We start from the raw sequence: 22,585 nt of genomic DNA on the forward strand, positions 1-22,585 counted from the left end.
CTGAAATAAATGGAAACCCTAAGGTGTAATGTCTGGTGCATATGGCAGATAAATCAGAACTTCCCAGCCAAGCTGTAACAGTTTTTGCCGGGTTGTCCAAGACACATGTGGTCTTACGTTATCCTGATGGAAGATTATGTGTTTTCTGTTGACTAATTCTGGACGCTTTTCATGGAGTACTGCTTTCAGTTGGTCTAACTGGGAGCAGTACTTGTTGGAATTAATTGTTTGGTTTTCTGGAAGGAGCTCATAATAGAGAACTCCCTTCCAATTCCACCATATACACAACATCACCTTCTTTGGATGAAGACCGGCCTTTGGTGTGGTTGCTGGTGGTTCATTTTGCTTGCCCCACAATCTCTTCCATTCCACACTGTTGTACAGTATCCACTTTTTTTGTTGCCCGTCACAACTTGTTTTAAAAACGAAACGTTTTCATTACGTTTCAATAGAGAATTGCATGAGAAAATATGGTAAAGAGGGCTTTTTTTTTTTCTTTCCTTGCGGTACACGGGCCTCTCACTGCTGTGGCCTCTCCCGCTGTGGAGCACAGGCTCCGGACGCGCAGGCCCAGCAGCCATGGCCCACTGGCCCAGCCGCTCCGCGGCATGTGGGATCTTCCCGGACCGGGGCACGAGCCCACGTCCCCTGCATTGGCAGGCAGACTCTCAACCACTGCGCCACCAGGGAAGCCCCAAGAAGGCTTTTCTTGCTTAACTTAATGTGGAATCCAAGCATCAAAGCAATTCACATAACCAAGCTGGTGCAAATGATTTTCAGTGCTTGATTTGGATATTTTGAGTATGTTGGCTATCTCCTGCGTGGTATAACATTGATTGTTCTCAATTATTGTTTCGATTTGATCGCTATCAACTTCAACTGGTCTACCTGACCGTGGAGCATCGTTCAGCGAGAAATCTCCAGCACAAAACTTCTGAAACCATTTTTGACACATTCCAGCAGTCACAGCACCTTCTCCATACACTGCAAAAATCTTTTTGTGCGTTTCAGTTGCATTTTTACCTTTCTTGAAATAATAAAGCATAATATGCCAAAAATGTTCAATATTAAAATGGCTACACAAAAATTAACCAATATTGATTAAGTCTTTTTTTAAATGCACGTTGATATGACAGCTGTCACATTCAATCTAACAAAATTATTTTGAATGAAGTTAAAGACAGCTAAGTGCTACTAGAGCCATCTTATGGAAAAAACTGAACGAACCTTTTGGCCCACCCAGTATAACAAGTGTCAGAGAAGAGGTGGAGAAATCAGAATCCTCACACATCACTGGTGGGAATGTAAAATGGTGCAGCCACTGTGGAAAACAGTCTGATAATTCCTTGAAAAGTTTAAAATAGTGTTACCATATGATCCAGAAATTCTACTCTCAGGGAAATAAAATACATATCCACACAAAAACTTGTATACATGTGTTCACAGTAGCCTCACTCAGAATAGCCAAAAAGCAATAATCCACATGTCCATTTTCAAATGATAAATGGAAAAACAAAATGTGGTATATGTATACAATGGAATATTATTTGGCAATAAAAAGGAAGGAAGTACTGACACATGCTACAACATGGAGGAATCTTGAAAACATTATGCTAAGTGACAGAAGCCAGACACAGAAGACACATATGATTCCATTTACGTGAAATGCTCAGAATAGGCAAATCTATAGAGACAGAAAGTAGGTTAGTGGTTGCCAGGTGCTAAGGGGAAGGTGAATGGGAAGTGACTGCTAAAGGGAATGGGTTTTTTTCCTGGGTTGATGAAAATGTTTCTAAAATTGATTGTTGTTGCCCAAACCAATGAACTGTATACTTCATATGTGTGACTTGTATGGCATGTCAATTATATCTCAATAAAGTTGTTACCAAAAAGGAAAATAAGTTTACTGACCCCAGTTCTAGAATCTCTTGCTGCAAATCATTCAATTAAGGAGCTGACACTTGTATTTTTCCTATACAGAAAATTTAAGTGTAAATATATTCACCTTGGTAAAATCTGTCCCTCATGTATTTCAAAGGTCAAAAAATTACTGAAGCGCTCAAAAATCAATTCTAGTACATATTTATTTTAAATATCTAAAACATTATTTAAAACATGTAATATTAGACATTATAATTATGTGCTACCCAACTCTAGCTTTAAGAAAACTCAATATTAAATATCAATATTCATGGACTTCCCTGGCAGTCCAGTGGTTAAGATTCTGCCTTCCAATGCAGAGGGCACGGGTTAGATCCCTGGTCGGGGAACTAAGATCCCAAATGCCGCGCATGGTGTGGCCAAAAATTTTTTTTAAAAAATCAGTGTTCATGATTTTATGGACCCTTGCTATAGGTATCCAAATGCAATCGCCCTTATCCCATCAACCCTGTTGATGACAGATTATTAACCATATTCCCAAAGTAAAACTGTTCCAGGTCCTGTGACAGATTCTCAGGAGATCAGACAAGGAAAAAAAAACAACTGAATCTAATGTGTTTTACTGATGTAAAGTAAAACCTAACACTCTGGAAGTGGAGGCTCAGGAGCCTTCATTTCATATCTGGGCTGGCTTCAGTGAGCATTACTTCATGTGAAACTGATTTAATAACAGAAGAAGGGGACTTTGATTACACCTGTGTCTGAATGCAATTCTATTTAGAAGTGCTGTTCTAACAGGTTCCTGCTCTGCAAATTGGACCATGGTTCCAGAGATCATCTTGTTAGCTCCAGATTCTTAATGGGAGATCTCCCTGCAGAGAGGGGAAGCAAAGGTGCCGTTACATTCACGTGCTATATGGCTTTAACTAATACAGGTGTGGGGTGTATCTCCTTCACAAGCTACCTCCACAGGCCAATCCTCAAAGTGTGAAAGTCTAACCTAACGTATCATCCGTCATAACTTAAATATACTTTTGTTCTTTCTTCAAGGGAGATGAACAGTTTTATCACCATAATTCAAATACTCTCTTAAGACTTCTCAATTCTAGTGCAGGCTTCGCCAACTATAATTTTTCTCTAACTAGTAATATATAGGAATAATTTCAGGTATGTCGATCTTCCAACTTTCATATTAAGTTATTTCCTCACCATCTCAGACTTTGGTAACGCTCATGAAATCCGTTATCAAAGTTACAGAGCTTTAGTAATTTCTTTCTAAGAACCCATTTTGTGCTCACCTTTGGACCTATTAGTTTATCTGCTGTCATTTTAGCAAAAAGTTCAGCTGTCTGGGCTCGAACCTGTGGATGTGTTGAATTGCAGAACATGTCTAGTAAATAAATCAAAGCTCCTGTGAAGGAAAGAAAGAATTAGTGTTTATACTCTAAATAAAAAAAAATGACTTTTCTAATCATAGAATCATAGTAGAATTCATTTTCAACCTTGTTTCAACTCAATGCAGTTTGTTTTTTTTTTTAAACTGTAAGCCTTCCAAAGCATTCTTCTAGTTTATCAGACTATACAAAGCAGCTCAAAATAAGCCTCACCATTACTGAGCATGACTGGATGAGAAAGCACTCCATACATTACCTTTTGCCATTGCTTCTTTGATTATTTTTGTACTTGATGTCAAAGCATAAAGAGTTTCCAGAACAAGCTGACGACCTACAAAGTAAAAGACATTTCAAAGAATGTATCATCACATTAGCTTACATTTACTGGGCACCAGTGCCAGGCACTGAACTAGGTGTTCTACACAGGGTATTATACTTACATCTTCACAATAACCAGCAAGACAGGAATTGTGGCCTCCATGAGTGAGGAAGCTGAGACCCAGTTTGACCAACCCATGGATTCATAGCTAGTGAGAGATATAGCTCACTATACCACTGAGGTATATAGAAGTTTATAGAAGTCTGACTTCCAAAATCCACACTCATAACCACTATGCCATACTGTCTTGCTACCTCACTGTTCACTGTGCAAACAAAATCTTCTCACCTCCTGACACCCTGAGAACACTCTATTCAGGGATCTACAATTTTTATGTGGTGCTAGTATCTTAGAGAAATGAGTAGGAAGTAGCAGTTGCAAGACACTGTTCCAATCTAAGACACAATAGCATCCTTCTGCACATAGTCTGTGCGCTTCTCACCCTTGTCATTGAAGTAGACTCAGCTACTGGACTTTTCTAAAGTCAAAATGGCAACAACAGACAGGTGACCAAAGGAGTAAAGAGTTGGCAAAGAGGGTGAAGGCTGCCAAGTATTAGGCTGAGACTAAAACAACAAAGGATGGTAGCCAGACTGAGCTAAGTTAACAGGCAGGAGAGAAAACACTCAAAAGCAGATTTTTAAGAGAAGCAACAGTACTTCATTGAAAACCTACCACTGTTCTAACCATAGTTTCAAAGGAAAACAAGTCTTTGTAGGGGTTAGAGGAAGTTAACATTTTATGTTTTTAATGTCCCTTAGCAAACAGTTAAAGATAATTTAGTCTAAAATATAAATGATAGCAGAGTAGGCTGAGATATCTAGATGTCAGCTATTTTACTGGTAAGATTAAAATAATGACTGGACTATATAAATCCGATATGAATATAAAATAACTTTCAAGTTATGACTTCTGTAACATTCTTCACTTCATCAATCAGTTTAATTTTGCATTGTTTGAAGCCTCGTAAAGCTGTTAAAAACTAAAAAAAAAGAAAAACCAACTAAGGTTGTAGGGATGATAAAAATAATCTGTGAATGACTTTTAAAAGTTGTCATTTTAAAGAGCTATTTCAAACGTCGTTTATTAAAGAAAACAAAAATATTCAATGGAAACTGAACTCCACTCAACTCACTGACCCTAACACGTGCAAGGCACTGGGGCATAAAACGAATGCGACAGGTTGCTGCTCTCAAGGAGGTGAACAGGTGTGAAGTCAAGATTAACATGACTTCCAAGGGGCTAGCAAAGCCAACTGAGCAATGTCTGCTGACAGTTAAGTGGCAAAGTTGGACTTAGTATCGCCAATTGCCTTTGAAAATCAATCTCAAGGTTGATCCTAGCACTTATGCTAGAAGACTGTACAGTTTGTAAGGAGTCTATATTATTTCAGGCTGTATTCAAGAAATCAGGTTGGTGTATTTTAAAAAACTGATACCATTTGGTGGTAACAGTCGCTATCAGCATCAAATCAGTAAAGGACAAATAATGCAGGATTGAACTTTAAGCTAACACAAGGTGATTTTTATCTTAAGCATTTTTTCCTATCATCCAAGATCAACTGTGTGTGTGTGTTTTTTTTAATAAACCATGGAATATTAGTCAATTCTCAATTACTCACGTGTAGCTTATACTCAACAAATTGAAAATCCTAGATTATTTTCCGTTTGCTTTTCGATCTCTCTTACCTCTTTCAACTTTTGATATGAGAAATGCAAAATAATTAACTTATGTAAAAACATAATTAGAAAGACACATCTAATATAAAGAAGACCACTTAGGGCTTCCCTGGTGGTGCAGTGGTTGAGAGTCCGCCTGCCGATGCAGGGGACACAGGTTCATGCCCCAGTCCGGGAGGATCCCACATGCCGCAGAGTGGCTGGGCCCATGACCCATGGCCGCTGAGCCTGCATATCCGGAGCCTGTGCTCCGCAACGGGAGAGGCCACAACGGTGAGAGGCCCACGTACCACAAAAAAAAAAAAAAAAAAAAAAAAAGAAACACAGATAACACTGTGTCAGAGGTTTTGTATCATCTGTGTAACTGCTCCCCTCAATGGGTTGACTGTACTGTTGTTTCAAAAATTCCAGTGAATATACGTACTTGATGGCAAAGAATGTAGAAGAGCCAATAAATTGGACAAAACCATTGATTCAGCAATATTGTTGACACAGTCTTGGTTAGACGTCACTATATTCACAACCTGAAAATTAATAAATAGGATGTTAAGAGTTCTGGAAATAATTTTGGACCTAAACAAATTAAGTCAAATTAGTCAGACCTAAATAAACTTAAAGGCTTTACCAAAGTGAGAAAAATGTTTGGAGGACAATATATTTAATTTTTAGGCAAGGGTTTAATTTTAAAAGATTGGCCTGTTCTTTTGAGAATAAAAAATGTTAATGCTAATGCATATATTATATACATTAGCCTTCTATTAATTTAGAGGTAAGAATTAAATATAATCATCTAAACAAATATTTTAGCACCCATTCACAATCTTGAGGCTTATAAGAAGGCTTCAATTCTACACCAGTTCATGCTCTAGAACTATGGTGTACACTGTAGTGCTTTCCAATTGTAGATTTGGGGTGGCAAGTGATTAGGAAGATAATCATCTTTACTACTGGGACTTTTTCTTTTAGAGGGAGAAAGTAAATGTCTTCAGTGCCCAGCACAACAGATTAGGTCTATCTTTCCATTATACAGAAATATGCATGTTTTTCTTTCAAAGAGGATGACCTTTTAAGTCTAACTTATTATATACATTGATCTAAAGATCAATGTCAGTTAACTTGAACTATGTGGTCAGCATCTCAAAGCAAAATATCCTAGATTTAATAATGCTTATTTAAAGAGTTACAAGATACTTGAAGGAATTAAGTGGAGAAGCATGCTTTTCAATTTAAAGAACATGCTTGTTAAGGTTTTTGAACAATTTAACATTTATTATTTTATTAAACATCTTTTTTAAACCAAACTGCAATCTAAGAACACTTAATCATTCATAAAGTACTCATTAAACTGTTACCACAGTGTTGAATTTGGTGTTCTTCATAATAAATCGTGTGTTATAATAGGCAGGATCATCTGAAAAAAGACCCTGGGAGCTCACTCTGGGTTGCCTGGACAAGGACCCCCCTGTGACCAGGGTCTTCCTGCTTCTCCCAGAGGAAAAGGCTTCACCCAAACAGCTTCCTGTGGGACCAATGATTTCATTCTCCTGAAGGAGGGGCCTCCAACCACTCTTGGACCGTCAAGGCCCACAGGTTCTGGGCAGCTGCCTTTCCTAGACAGCTCCTGTAAACAGCGTAACATACCAGGTGTCTGTCTGTCACCCTCACTGGAAAGGTTGCTTTCCAGGGAGAGCAACTTAGGGGGAGGGAATACAAACCCACAGTGTGCAGCCAGCACAGTGCCCTGGTCTCAACATGTCTCTCTGTGGGGACACTGAGAGATCTGGGAAATCCTGCATCCTTTTCTTGTTGATCTGTGGCTTCCAAGCTTCCCAAGTAAAGCCCATTCTTTAACTCACGCCGCATGACACTGTACAAATGCATCCCAAGTTCTAATGCATGACAGACGATGACCACAGAGGGAAAGTACCTTGAACACTGTACAATACTTGCTCTTCAAAATGAGCATATTAATTCAAATTTTAAAAACATATTCACTTGGCTTAATAGGAAAAATGAAAAAAAACCATATGCAAACTTCCATTCAACTTTAGATGATGATTAATCAAGGATCAAACCATGTATAGTAAGTTGTAGGAAAGACAACATGCTTTAGTACAAAATTCTTTTACCTCTAAAGCCAACTGCTGGACTTGACCAGCTCCATGGACTCGAAGAAGAGAAAATATTAACTTAAAGTGCCCAATGCATTCACTTTCAGAGCCTAGGAAGTAAAAATAAAATGTTTAATTTTTATTTCCAAGAGATGTTCTAAATTATCCACCTTTAGGAAACTGATATACATTTTGTTTACTGTCAATTATAAGTCTCTGGTAAACTTTTCTTAACATTTGTGACACAAAGTGAGTGAAGTATCACAAGGAGCAGTAAATCTTAAGAAGTTAAATGATATTAGACTATCTTAGGTTTGTTTTGTCGTCTTTTCCATCCCCACCCCTAGTTAACCCACAGGCTAAAAACAAGAAATTTATCAAACACACAATCCAAATACAACTCAAAAATTAAGTGTAAGGTGGTATTTTTACTCTTTACCTCAAGACTGTAGAGCTACAGTAATTAGAGTCAGCCTAATTACATTTGGGGAGAGTGTGACATCATCTGGCTTTTAATTAAGACTGAGTTAGAACCCTGCCACTTGAGAACTACATTATAAACAAGAAGGTGCCAAATCAATAGCCAGCTTTACTGCAATTCCTTTGTATCTAATATGTCAACTCCAAACAATAAGAAATGAAGTTTTCTTCAGATTTTATAATACTGCCTTTAAAAACATCCCCATGTATATATACCATGGGAATGACTTATTTTCTTAAATATTTAATTATTGTTGGTTATTTTATTTGAATAATGTATTACTGTAATAGTGAAAAGAGCAAAGAAGTACATGAAAGATAATATTAAGTGTTAATAAAAAAGATTTGAGGTCTTCATGTAACTTAAACTGAATATATATTGTTTTAGGTTTTATATTCTATACTTGTTATCAAAGTTAGAATTGGAAGAAGCTTTCAGATTTTCACCCATCCATCTCCCTGAAGTCAGGCAAGAGTGATAATGTTCTTGGAAATGTCCTTCTTAAAGATGTTTTAAAAGTGACAATTCTCACTTTACTATTTCAGTTTTTATACACCAAAAACTTCAGGCAGTTTTTCAAAAACATGGCATTGTGTTAGGGACCAGAAGACACAAAAATGAGATCACCTAATAAATAAATCTAATTTAAGCCCTTATATTGATACTTAGTATGTCAATTTATGTCATCAATGTGATATTTTACACTAGCAAGCTACTCTGCCTTTTCAACTCATTGAAAGTCATATGCTCTTAAAGATACGAATTATTCTAAGCATGCTGACCTGACCTCTCTTTCCAGACTATTATTTAGAGGTAAAAATATTATGGGGTCAATTCCTCTTAATGTTATACAAAGTATAACATTATAACCAAGTACAAGTTTTCCTGCATTTCCCTGGTAAAATTGAGAACTGGAATTTTTGGGCTCTTCCATTGTAGGATCTTATTCATCAAGGGTATAGTCACACACCTGGATTATATTTTATAACATTTCTCAGAGCCTCCAAAGCCATTTCCACTCTTGGCAAGCGGTCTCCATGTTGCTCTGACTCCACTTTTGCAGAATGAGTGATAGCCATGAATGTGTGGAGGTACTGGGCCTGGGAGCCTATATAATCCAAGAGACTTGCAGCAAATGCTTTTGGAACCTAAGTTGAGTGGAAAAATATTTAAAAACGAGTGTGCCCTTAGAAATAACCTATAACAAAGACTCCACAGCAGAGAAAACAACAACAAAATACTTCAAGCCATGAAAGTGATTAAATTATACATACACATGAATATACCTATGGATTAAGTGGGGAAAGGGGGAGAAAGGGGACAAAACCCAATTGCATTAGGAAGTGTTTAACATTTTTGTCCAAATCCATTAGAGATTTGATATACTCCCATCAGTATCTCAGTATAATAATTCTGAGATGCGTATGTCTTCCCTTTACCAAGGTATTGATAGTATGATATGTAACTTCTACAATTTGGTTATAGTTTTATATTTAAAAATTATATATATTTAGATTATAAATTCAAAAGACAGTTTTCAAAGACATTTCACAAATCACTGAACTCATTCTGCTTAGCAGCTATTTATAGATATTATTCTGTGATAAATAGTAAATGTTACAGTTTAGTAAATTCTTTTTTTTCCAAGAGCAAACTCTTTGCTTTAGAGAAATAGCCTCACTTCTTTCTTCCTTACAAACCAATCAACCAACAAATTCTCTTTGCCACCCCTCCAAAATAACTGCAACAAAAATTTCCTACATGATTTCCAAGCACTATGGAAGGAAAAGAAGATCATTTGCTACCAGAAGTGATTTGGGATCATCACAAGAGATGACCTGGTGTGACCCCAGTCATCTTCTAAAACTTCTCTTTGCTTTCCACCTCTATTTTCTTATTTTATTCTAAAAATGGGACAGAGACGGACTACTGTCTGGTGGTCTGATATTCAACATGATGGAATGAGTAAGTAAATGGCCTTACACTTCCATGAGAGAACAGTAAAGCTGAAGGCATATATACATGGTACAGTGGGGTAGCATTATGCATAAAATATCAGAAACAGCTGGGAAAGGAATAAATTCTTATTCATGAATCCACAAAATTAAATTCTTTAACATTCAAAATAAAGAGGATCATAAGTTATCAATGGTCACCCCATCACATACCCAAGTTAGTATAAAGCATTTGGCAAAAAACAGGTATTATTTCAATGTATTCAATGTGAATAAACTAGTAGCTTTCAATAACAAATGATCAAAGGTGTCAGACAAAATTTAAAATAGAGAGCTTACCTCGAGTGGGAAAGTAGGGACTTCATTATAGACCCTAACAAAAATCTCCCCTACAATAAGTTCTTTGGCATGATCACTGTAGACAAATTCTGATCCATAGGTTTTGTCACAGTCACCCTTTTTAAAAAAGAAAACAGATTGTTAGAGGTAAATTGGAATCATTAGTGTCTGGTTTATTAATCTATCCATATTCAGAGTTTAATAACTTAGCAGATAAATAACTTGAAAGATCCATTCATTTTCCAGAGGGAAAAATGTGGTGGGATACACATCACAGCACTCAATGCAATTTTAATGTTTGTAATCAGTAATATAGACTCTGGAAAAGGCATAGAATTATGTTATTTCTTAATCCAAAGATCAATATTGTAACTCATTTTAATATTTCAAAAGATCACTGAGGTCAGCCAATGAAGTGTTCATAAGCAAGTATGACACGTGGCTCTTCTCTATCCGCTCAGCAAACATTTGGCCCAGTCAGATATAGGGTGATAGAGCTAAGAAATGAACACATTTGGACTGGTTTTAAAAAGTAATACATTAAGTGAAAAGTGCTGGAAAACAGGGTCTCTGAATAAAAAGGCAAGGTAATAGTACAGGAGTTGACAAATCAAGAAGAATTTCCATTTAAGGACAAAGAAAAAGATAGGAAAGAGGAATGGGAAAAAAATAGCCCCAAGAAGATTTAGGTGGAAATCACTCAAAATTTAGGTTGGACTAAAATAATATGTAAAAGTGTATAGTAAGTTGTAAAGGGCTAATAAATGAAGAGAGAATGATGTTCTCTCCTGGTAAAAGAATAGATGAGGCCCCCACGGTGAGCCACAGCCACCCCCACCTCTGCAGCAGACCCTCCAACACTAGCAGGCTGTCAGACATGGCAAAGATGTGGAGGTCATCCCACTGCAGGTCTTTGAGGGTGACAAGATTAAGTCTGTGGTTTCCCTGGTGACTCAGGGAGACAACACTTTACAGGATCCCGACTTATGCTGCTCCATGCGAAGCTGCCTTAGAATCGCCTTCAAAGACCCCTTGTCTCCATCTGTGGGCTCGAGGGTTATCATTCCATTTTGCGTGGATCTGTCTTTGTGAAGAGAAGATTGCAAGAAAGCACTACAGGAGCTGCACTGGTGACCCAGGACCTCCCCCTGCTTTGCTTGTGCCTCATGATTATTTGTATCCTTGAAATTATTAGAAAACCTTGAAACTAGATACATCAGAAATACATTTACACGTGGAACTGCTCCTATAGAACACCTACTGAACGCTGGCAGAAGACCTCAGACCTCCCAAAAGGCAAGACTCCCCACATACCTGGGTAGGGCAAAAGAAAAAATAAACAGAGACAAAAGAATAGGGATGGGACCTGCACCCGTGGGAGAGAGCTGTGAAGGAGGAAAGGTTTCCACACACTAGCAAGCCCCTTCCCGGGTGGGGAGTGCGGGTGGCGGGGGCTGGGGGAGCTTCGGAAACGCAGAGGAGAGCACAGCAAGAAGGGTGCGGAGGGCAAAGCGGAAAGATCCCCGCACAGAGGATCGGTGCCGACCAGCACTCACCAGCCCAAGAGGCTTGTCTGCTCACCCGCCGGGGAGGGCAAGGCTGCGAGCTGAGGCTCGGGCTTTGGTCGGAGCACAGGGAGAGGACTGGGGTTGGCGGCGTGAACACAGCCTGAAGGGGTTAGTGCACCACGACTAGCCAGGAAGGGAGTTCGGGAAAAAGTCTGGAGCTGCCGAAGAGGCAAGAGACTTTCCTTCCCTCTTTGTTTCCTGGTGAGCGAGGAGAGGGGATTAAGAGAGCTGCTTAAAGGAGCTCCAGAGAAGGGCACGAGCCGAGCCGTGGCTATCAGCGCGGACCCCAGAGCCGGGCATGAGACGCTAAGGCCGCTGCTGCCTCCACCAAGAAGCCTGTGTGCGAGCACAGGTCACTATCCACACCTCTCCTCCCGGGAGCCTGTGCAGCCTGCCACTGCCAGGATCCCGTGATCCAGGGACAACTTCCCCGGGAGAACGCACGGCGCGCCTCAGGCTGGTGCAACATCCCACTGGCCTCTGCCGCCAAAGACTCACCCCGCATCCGTAACCCTCCCTCCCCCAGGCCGGAGTGAGCCAGAGCCCCCGAATCAGCTGCTCCTTTAACCTCATCCTGTCTGAGCGAACAACAGACGCCCTCTGACGACCTACACGCAGAGGCGGGGCCAAATCCAAAGCTGAACCCCAGGAGCTGTGCGAACAAAGAAGAGAAAGGGATATTTCCCCCAGCATCCTCAGGAGCAGTGGATTAAATCTCCAAAATAAACCTGATGTACCCTGCATCGGTAGAATACCTGAATAGACAACGAATCATCCCAAATTGAGGAGGTGGACTTTGAGAGCAAGATATATTATTTTTTCCCCTTTTCCTCTTTTTGTGAGTGTGTATGTGTATGCTTCTGTGTGAGATTCGGTCTGTATAGCTTTGCTTTCACCATTTGTCCTAGGGATCTGTCCGCCCATTTTTTTTTTTTTTTAATTAAAAAAAAATTTTTTTTTCTTAATAGTTATTTTTTATTTTAATAACTTTTGTTTTATCTTACTTTATTTTATCTTCTTCCTTTCATTCTTTCTTTCTTTTCTTTCTTTCTTTCTTTTTACTTACTTACTTACTTTTTCCCCCTTTTATTCTGAGCTGTGTGGATGAAAGGCTCTTGGTGCTGCAACCAGGAGTCAGTTCTGTGCCTCGGACGTGGGAGAGCCAACTTCAGGACACTGGTCCACAAGAGACCTCCCAGCTCCTTGTAATATCAAACTGCGAAAATCACCCAGAGATCTCCATCTCAACAACAACACCCAGCTTCACTCAACGACCAGCAAGCTACAGTGCTGGACACACTATGCCAAACAACTAGCAAGACAGGAACACAAATGGACCCATTAGCAGAGAGGCTGCCTAAAACCATAATAAGGCCACGAACACCCCAAAACACACCACCAGGAGTGGACCTGCCCAACAGAAAGACAAGATCCAGCCTCATCCACCAGAACATGGAAACTAGTCCCCTCCACGAGGAAGCCTACACAACACACTGAACCAACTTTAGCCACTGGGGACAGATACCAAAACAACGGGAACTATGAACCTGCAGCCTGCAAAAAAGGAGACCGGAAACACAGTAAGATAAGCAAAATGAGAAGACAGAAGAACACACAGCAGATGAAGAAGCAAGATAAAAACCCACCAGACCTAACAAATGAAGAGGAAATAGGCAGTCTACCTGAAAAAGAATTCAGAATAAGGATAGCAAAGATGATCCAAAATCGTGGAAACAGAATAGAGAAAATGCAAGACATATTTAACAAGGAATTAGAAGAACTAAAGATGAAACAAGCAACGATGAACAACACAATAAATGAAATTAAAAATACTCTAGATGGGATCAATAGCAGAATAGCTGAGGCAGAAGAACGGATGAGTGACCTGGAAGATAAAACAGTGGAAATAACTACTGCAGAGCAGAATAAAGAAAAAAGAATGAAAAGAACTGAGGACAGTCTCAGAGACCTCTGGGACAACATTAAACGCACCAACATTCGAATTATAGGGGTTCCAGAAGAAGAAGAGAAAAAGAAAGGGACTGAGAAAATATTTGACGAGATTATAGTTGAAAACTTCCCTAATAAATAATAAATCCAAGGAGAAACACGCCAAGACACAGATTAATCAAACTATCAAAATTTAAATACAAAGAAAACATATTAAAAGAAGCAAGGGAAGGGCTTCCCTGGTGGCGCAGTGGTTGAGAGTCCACCTGCCGATGCAGGGGACAGGGGTTCGTGCCCCGGTCCGGGAAGATCCCACATGCCGCAGAGCGGCTGGGCCCGTGAGCCATGGCCGCTGAGCCTGCGCGTCCGGAGCCTGTGCTCCGCAACGGGAGAGGCCACAACAGTGAGAGGCCCGCGTACGGCAAAAAAAAAAAAAAAGAAGCAAGGGAAAAACAACAAATAACACACAAGGGAATCCCCATAAGGTTAACAGCTGATCCTTCAGCGAAACTCTGCAAGCCAGAAGGGACTGGAGGACATATTTAAAGTGAAGAAGGAGAAAAACCTACAACCAAGATTACTTTACCCAGCAAGGATCTCATTCAGATTTGATGGAGAAATTAAAACCTTTACAGACAAGCAAAAGCTGAGAGAGTTCAGCACCACCAAACCAGCTTTACAACAAATGCTAAAGGAACTTCTCTAGGCAAGAAACACAAGAGAAGGAGAAGACCTACAATAACAAACCCAAAACAATTAAGAAAATGATAATAGGAAAATACATATTGATAATTACCTTAAATGAAAATGGATTAAATGCTCCCACCAAAAGACACAGATTGGCTGAATGGATACAAGAACAAGACGCATATATATGCTGTCTACAAGAGACCCACTTCAGACGTAGAGACACATACAGACTGAAAGTGAGGGGATGGAAAAAGATATTCCGTGCAAATGGAAATCAAAAGAAAGCTGGAGTAGCAATTCTCGTATCAGACAAAAAGACTTTAAAATAAAGACTATTACAAGAGACAAAGAAGGACACTATATAATGATCAAGGGATCAATCCAAGAAGAAGATATAACAATATTTATGCACCCAACATAGGAGCACCTCAATACATAAGGCAAATACTAACAGCCATAAAAGGGGAAATCGACAGTAACACATTCATAGTAGGGGACTTTAACACCCCACTTTCACCAATGGACAGATCATCCAAAATGAAAATAAATAAGGAAACACAAGCTTTAAATGATACATTAAACAAGATGGACTTAATTGATATTTATAGGACATTCCATCTAAAAACAACAGAATACACACTTTTCTCAAGTGCTCATGGAACATTCTTCAAGACAGATCATACCTCGGGTCGCAAATCAAGCCTTGGTAAATTTAAGAAAATTGAAATTGTATCAAGTATCTTTTCCAACCATAAAGCTATGAGACTAGATATCAATTACAGGAAAAGATTTGTAAAAAATACAAACACAAGGAGGCTAACAATACACTACTTAATAACGAACTGATCAGTGAAGAAATCAAAGAGGAAATCAAAAAATACCTAGAAACAAATGACAATGGAGACACGATGACCCAAAACCTATGGGATGCAGCAAAAGCAGTTCTAAGGGGGAAGTTTATAGCAATACAATCCTACCTTAAGAAACAGGAAATATCTCGAATAAACAATCTAACCTTGCACCTAAAGCAATTGGAGAAAGAAGAACGAAAACACCCCAAAGTTAGCAGAAGGAAAGAAATCATAAAGATCAGATCAGAAATTAATGAAAAAGAAATGAAAGAAACGATAGCAAAGATCAATAAAACTCAAAGCTGGTTCTTTGAGAAGATAAACAAAATTGATAAACCATTAGCCAGACTCATCAAGAAAAAAAGGGAGAAGACTCAAATCAATAGAATTAGAAATGAAAAAGGAGAAGTAACAACTGACACTGCAGAAATACAAAAGATCATGAGAGATTACTACAAGCAACTGTATGCCAATAAAATGGACAACCTGGAAGACATGGACAAATTCTTAGAAATGCTCAACCTGCCAAGACTGAATCAGGAAGAAATAGAAAATATGAACAGACCAATCACAAGCACTGAAATTGAAACTGTGATTAAAAATCTTCCAACAAACAAAAGCCCAGGACCAGGTGGCTTCACAGGCGAATTCTATCAAACATTTAGAGAAGAGCTAACACCTATCCTTCTCAAACTCTTCCAAAATATAGCAGAGGGAGGAACACTCCCAAACTCATTCTACGAGGCCACCATCACCCTGATACGAAAACCAGACAAGGATGTCACAATGAAAGAAAACTACAGGCCAAATATAACTGATGAACATAGATGCAAAAATCCTCAACAAAATACTAGCAAACAGAATCCAACAGCACATTAAAAAGATCATACACCATGATCAAGTGGGGTTTATTCCAGGAATGCAAGGATTCTTCAATATACGCAAATCTATCAACATGATACACCATATTAACAAAATGAAGGAGAAAAACCATATGATCTCAATAGATGCAGAGAAAGCTTTTGACAAAATTCAACACCCACTTATGATAAAAACCCTGAAGAAAGTAGGCATAGAGGGAACTTTCCTCAACATAATAAAGGCCATATATGACAAACCCACAGCCAACATCGTCCTCAATGGTGAAAAACTGAAACCATTTCCACTAAGATCAGGAACAAGACCAGGTTGCCCAATCTCACCATGCTTATTCAACATATTTTGGAAGTTTTAGCCAGAGCAATCAGAGAAGAAAAGGAAATAAAAGGAATCCAAATTGGAAAAGAAGAAGTAAAGCTGTCACTGTTTGCAGATGACATGATACTACACATAGAGAATCCTAAAGATGCTACCAGAGACCAACTATAGCTAATCAATGAATTTGGTAAAGTAGCAGGATACAAAATCAATGCACAGAAATCTCTGGCATTCCTATACACTAATGATGAAAAATCTGAAAGTGAAATTAAGAAAACACTCCCATTTACCACTGCAACCAAAAGAATAAAATACCTAGGAATAAACCTACCTAAAGGAGACAAAAGAGCTGTATGCAGAAACTTATAAAACACTGATGAAAGAAGTTAAAGATGATACAAACAGATGGAGAGATATACCATGTTCTTGGATTGGAAGAATCCAATTGTGAAAATGACTGTACTACCCAAAGTAATCTACAGATTCAATGCAATCCCTATCAAACTACCACTGGCATTTTTCACAGAACTAGAACAAACAATTTCACAATTTGTATGGAAACACAAAAGACCCCGAATAGCCAAAGCAATCTTGAGAACGAAAAACGGAGCTGGAGGAATCAGGCTCCCTGACTTCAGACTATACTACAAAGCTACAGTAATCAAGACAGTATGGTACTGGCATAAAACGGAAAGACAGATCAATGGAACAGGATAGACAGCCCAGAGATAAACCCACGAACATATGGTCACCTTATCTTTGACAAAGGAGGCGGAATGTACAGTGGAGAAAGGACAGCCTCTTCAATAAGTGGTGCTGGGAAAACTGGACTTGTACATGTAAAAGTATGAGGTTAGAACACTCCTTAACACCATACACAAAAATAAGCTCGAAATGGATTAAAGACCTAAATGTAAGGCCAGATACTATAAAACTCTTAGAGGAAAACATAGGCAGAACACTCTATGACATAAATCACAGCAAGATCCTTTTTGACCCACCTCCTAGAGAAATGGAAATAAAAACAAAAATAAACAAATGGGACCTAATGAAACTTAAAAGCTTTTGCACAGCAAAGGAAACGATAAACAAGAGCAAAAGACAACCCTCAGAATGGGAGAAAATATTTGCAAATGAAGCAACTGACAAAGGATTAATCTCCAAAATTAACAAGCAGCTCATGAGGCTCAATAACAAAAAAACAAACAAACAAATCCGAAAATGGGCAGAAGACCTAAACAGACATTTCTCCAAAGAAGATATACAGATTGCCAACAAACACATGAAAGAATGCTCAACATCATTAATCATTAGAGAAATGCAAATCAAAACTACAATGAGATATCATCTCACACCAGTCAGAATGGCCATTATCAAAAAATCTAGAAACAATAAATGCTGGAGAGTGTGTGGAGAAAAGGGAACACTCTAGCACTGCTGGTGGGAATGTGAATTGGTACAGCCACTATGGAGATCAGTATGGAGGTTCCTTAAAAAACTACAAATAGCTTCCCTGGTGGCGCAGTGGTTGAGAGTCCGCCTGCCGATGCAGGGGACACGGGTTCGTGCCCCGGTCCGGGAAGATCCTGCATGCCGTGGGGTGGCTAGGCCCGTGAGCCATGGCCACTGGGCCTGTGCGTCCGGAACCTGTGCTCCGCAGCAGGAGAGGCCACAGCAGTGAGAGGCCCGCGTACCGCAAAAAAACCCCAAAACTACAAATAGAACTACCATATGACCCAGCAATCCCACTACTGGGCATATACCCTGAGAAAACCATAATTTAAAAAGAGTCATGTACCAAAATGTTCATTGCAGCTCTATTTACAATAGCCAGGAGATGGAAGCAACCTAAGTGTCCACTGACAGATGAATGGATAAAGAAGATGTAGCACATATATACAATGGAATATTACTCAGCCATAAAAAGAAACAAAATTGAGTTATTTGTAGTGAGGTGGATGGACCTAGAGTCTGTCATACAGAGTGAAGTAAGTCAGAAAGAGAAAGACAAATACCGTATGCTAACACATATATATGGAATTTAAGGAAAAAAAAATGTCATGAAGAACCTAGGGGTAAGACAGGAATAAAGGCAGACCTACTAGAGAATGGACTTAAGGATATGGCGAGGGGGAAGGGTAAGCTGTGACAAAGTGAGAGAGAGGCATGGACATATATACACTACCAAACATAAGGTAGATAGCTAGTGGGAAGCAGCCGCATAGCACAGGGAGATCAGCTTCGTGCTTTGTGACCGCCTGGAGGGGTGGGATAGGGAGGGTGGGAGACGCAAGAGGGAAGAGATATGGGAACATGTATATGTATAACTGATTCACTTTGTTATAAAGCAGAAACTAACACACCATTGTAAAGCAATTGTACTCCAATAATGATGTTAAAAAAAAAAGAGAATAGATGATACATAGAAATCTGAGACTTGTTCTCCCTAGCTCTGTAATTCTCAAAACTTCTATCAATGAAGAGCTCTGAGTGACTATCATGAAATGAATTCAAAACTAAATTTTGAATAATTCAGGACACCCAGTGATGGTTACTCTTTAATGAAGTCCAAACCCCAAAGCACAACTTCTTCTAAACAATCAAGACTCAACCATCTAATGTATGTGTTATCCAGGCCTTCTCCTTATCTCCCATTCTACTTACTGTCTTTTGTTTTTCTCATGGCTTAATAGTTTCTCCTCTAGAAGGTGGCAGGATAGGAGAAATTATTCAATTTTGATACCAGAAAGCAATTTTAATTTACTGGGGAAAAGAGGCTAAAGAGAACAATTAAAACAGAGCTTCTGGGCACAAAAACTGGTTAAAATAGAAGACAGCTATATGTAAATGGTAACTAAAAACACAACAAAAAATCCTAATGTATATTAAATATAATAAGAATGCTATTATTAAATGGGCCAAATATTAGGTAGCAAAACCTATAGGCTTGATCAACACCCAATAGAGAAATAATGGGTTTCTGTTTCGTCAATACTAAGTTATATTTCCAGAGATTCCATTAGAGTAAGTAATTTATAAAACAATAACATACTTTTTTAATCATGTTTTCTTGTTGGGATTCAAGAAATTCAAGTAGCTCTGCTCTTGTAGAATTGTTCCATATCAAATAGGGGTTCTCTGTGTTACTGTTAAGCATCTTCAAAATCTAGGAGAAAGAACATTACTGTTTTATAATATTTAGGAAATATATTGAAATTACCATTCATTAAAATTGTCTATGACATGCCAAGCACCGTAATAGGTGCCTTAAGTATAACAGATCTCAGTAATTCTACCAAGTATGTTAATATTTTCCATTTTGCAGCTGAGAAAAATCAAGACTGAGAAAGATCAAATTATTTGCCCCAGGTCTCACAACCCTTAAGTGGTGAAACTGGGATTCAAATTTGAGTCTGTTTTGACTTCACATTCTTAACATTTGCTCTGCTTTGTGAAAATTACATATGATATCCTGTGTTAAAGCATTTTATAAACTCAGTAAATGTAAGCTTAAAAAGAATCATACAATACTGCCTTTACATACATATATTTGAAAACAAAATCTAAGTCTTTATGAAGCATACTCCTAGGAAGGGAAGTAAAATTTATGGGCAGAGACTCAGTTCCGGTTTTCTTGGCCAAACCTTGTAGTTCTGCAGACATAGCTTATGCCTGCTTAGCCATCCAGGGTGCTTTCCCTTTGTTTAGCTCTCCTCAATTTTAAGTGTACACATAGACATTTAACTCTCCTTTAAATGTTTTTTGTTGTTGTTTTTTGGCTGTGCCTTGTGGCTTGTGGGATATCAGTTCCCTGACTAGGGGTTGAACCCGGGCCCTCGGCAGTGAAAGAGCAGAGTCCTAACCATTGGGATACCAGGAATTCTCTAAATGTTTTAATAAGAACTTTTTACACTTTACATTTACAGAGCTCTGTGCTAGGAGGAAAGCAGTGGGTTATTACCTCCATCTTACAAAAAGACATCCAACCCTTGTTTTCAAAACATGAACTACCAGTTAAGTAAAATAACTGAAAAAATTTATCATGAAGAAAATTTTAAAACTCTGAGAAGTGGCAGTTTAAAATAAGTATTTTATTAAATCCAGATGGAGCCCAGGCCAAAATTTTGAAGTGTTACTTTTTTTTTTTCTTTCCTGTAGTAGTTAATCAACAACTTGTTAGTATTTCTGGAAAGAATGTTTTCAGTCAGCAAAATACTTCACACTGGTGAACACAAAGTCCGGAAAAAGAACCAAGATCAAGATTGGCATCTAAAGCACTTCTCTCTTACTCAGGGGATCTGAAAGGCAGTGTCTTGCACCAGAAAACAGACTCAATCAGATTAGATTAAAAAAACAAATAAGCTGTTTATAAATTCTAAAAATATTTTACATTTGGAACACTGAGGCCTTTTTTCTTCTAAAACTATTAGATGATTATCAGAGAAAATGAAATAAAATAGCCTACAATTCTACAATTCAGGGATAACTACAGTTAACATATTGATACAGATCCATCCATTCAATTTTTTAATACCAAAAATGGGATTTAATCTTTTCACTTAAAATACTTTAAACATCTTCTAATGTCTTCCCATATACCTTTACAATTTGAGGCTTCAAGATATTCTATTTAATGGATTTCTATAGGTCAATTCTCTAATGCTTAGATTGTTTCTCAATGATTCTCAAGAAGAGGTTGGGCGATCTGCCACGATCATACTTATTTTTGTCATGAATGCATATGTGTGTATATACTGACTTTTAGGATTTCCATGCTGAGTGTAAGCAAGTTATAGCTTATAACAAACAGCTAAAAATAGAATCTGGGTCTCCTGACTCCCAGTCCTCTGTCCATTCCAAGTTCACGCTCTTGTCCTGTTCCTTTCTGATTCAATATTATCAAGAATTATGGGGAGCGCTACAGCTGAGAAACATGAAGTTAATCTACCCTTACAGAGAGACTGGACTTGTAGAGCTGATATGATAACATCAGCATCAAGCCACAACAACAAACCAAATTTCTTAGTTGAGAGAACAAGCATGTGAACATTTTCAATTTTTAGGTTTCCGAGAGCAATCAACATTGTTATATTCCTCTACTATCTAAAGAATCTTGCAGTATTTATCAAAAACCCAGGCTACTTCTGAAGCACATACCTCAGTAGCACTAACTACAGCAAGTTTTCTAGCAACATAGGGGGTCAGCATGCCAGCTACACTTTTCCTTATGGTTGGATTTTCTGGTGTTGCTTGTTCTTCAGGCAGATACCCTCCAAGGCGACTCAGAGCACGGACACTCAGTTTGGCAAGACTGTTGGCTACTTCCTGTTATAAAAAAATTAAGACATTAAGACATTAAAATAGATCTGTTATCTTACACAGGCAACAGTACCTTTATGGAATCAAAACAGTATGGAACATATTAAGGAACAGAAAGCAAAAAAAAAGAAACAAAAAAGTCCCCAACACTGACATCAGAGCTTATTCTTTTATTTATATGAAAGACCATCAGAATCTATGTACTCATTTATACCTAATACGGTATGTTGTAGATAACTGGAACAAGCACATTGGGGGATAGGGTGGGGAATAGGGATGGGTAGGTAGATCTGATCGCTACAGGCACATATCACAATGAGTAATGAATGACAGTGAACAGGAAAGGACAGAAAAAAATATCTGTAAAAATCACCTAAGTTCTCAAGTGTTTAGGGGAGCTAGCCCCAACAGCACTGTTAGGATCTCCCTGAGATACACAACCATAATTTTGCAAAAATAAAGGTGACTCTGAGTACTCAAGAAAAGATTAAGTTATGTGCAGAATATGCTATTGCAAATTCCCTTGCCTTGAATCCTTCCGGGATAAGTGGTTAAGATAAAAAGTTTTGGGGCTTAGGGCTTCCCTGGTGGCGCAGTGGTTGAGAGTCCACCTGCCGATGCAGGGGACATGGGTTCGTGCTCTGGTCCGGGAAGATCCCACATGCCGCGAAGCGGCTGGGCCCGTGAGCCATGGCCGCTGAGCCTGCGCGTCCGGAGCCTGTGCTCCGCAACGGGAGAGGCCAGAACAGTGAGAGGGCCCGCGTACCATAACAACAACAACAACAAAAAAG

At 38.8% G+C, this 22,585-nt stretch overlaps 1 protein-coding gene across 6 annotated transcripts in view; it reads right to left on the minus strand.

Annotated features, from left to right (window-relative positions):
* Positions 1 to 22,585, minus strand: part of DNAJC13 (DnaJ heat shock protein family (Hsp40) member C13) — a 122,755-nt gene that overhangs the window by 15,826 nt on the left and 84,344 nt on the right. For 3 of the 6 annotated variants that reach the window (XM_019934166.3, XM_073803814.1, XM_073803815.1), the window contains 8 exons: positions 21,633 to 21,800; positions 19,528 to 19,641; positions 10,220 to 10,336; positions 8,896 to 9,073; positions 7,463 to 7,554; positions 5,758 to 5,857; positions 3,532 to 3,606; positions 3,180 to 3,292 (listed from right to left, as the gene is read on the minus strand). In XM_019934166.3, coding sequence (XP_019789725.1) covers positions 3,180 to 3,292; positions 3,532 to 3,606; positions 5,758 to 5,857; positions 7,463 to 7,554; positions 8,896 to 9,073; positions 10,220 to 10,336; positions 19,528 to 19,641; positions 21,633 to 21,800 — 957 coding nt within the window. Of the gene's footprint in view, positions 1 to 1,911; positions 1,973 to 2,635; positions 2,754 to 3,179; positions 3,293 to 3,531; positions 3,607 to 5,757; positions 5,858 to 7,462; positions 7,555 to 8,895; positions 9,074 to 10,219; positions 10,337 to 19,527; positions 19,642 to 21,632; positions 21,801 to 22,585 lie in introns of those variants that run through there. The other 3 variants (XR_012331351.1, XM_073803816.1, XM_073803817.1) reach the window with 3 other exon arrangements.

The sequence above is a fragment of the Tursiops truncatus genome, chromosome 4 (genome assembly GCF_011762595.2).
Source record: "Tursiops truncatus isolate mTurTru1 chromosome 4, mTurTru1.mat.Y, whole genome shotgun sequence".
NCBI classification, from domain to species: Eukaryota; Metazoa; Chordata; class Mammalia; order Artiodactyla; family Delphinidae; genus Tursiops; species Tursiops truncatus.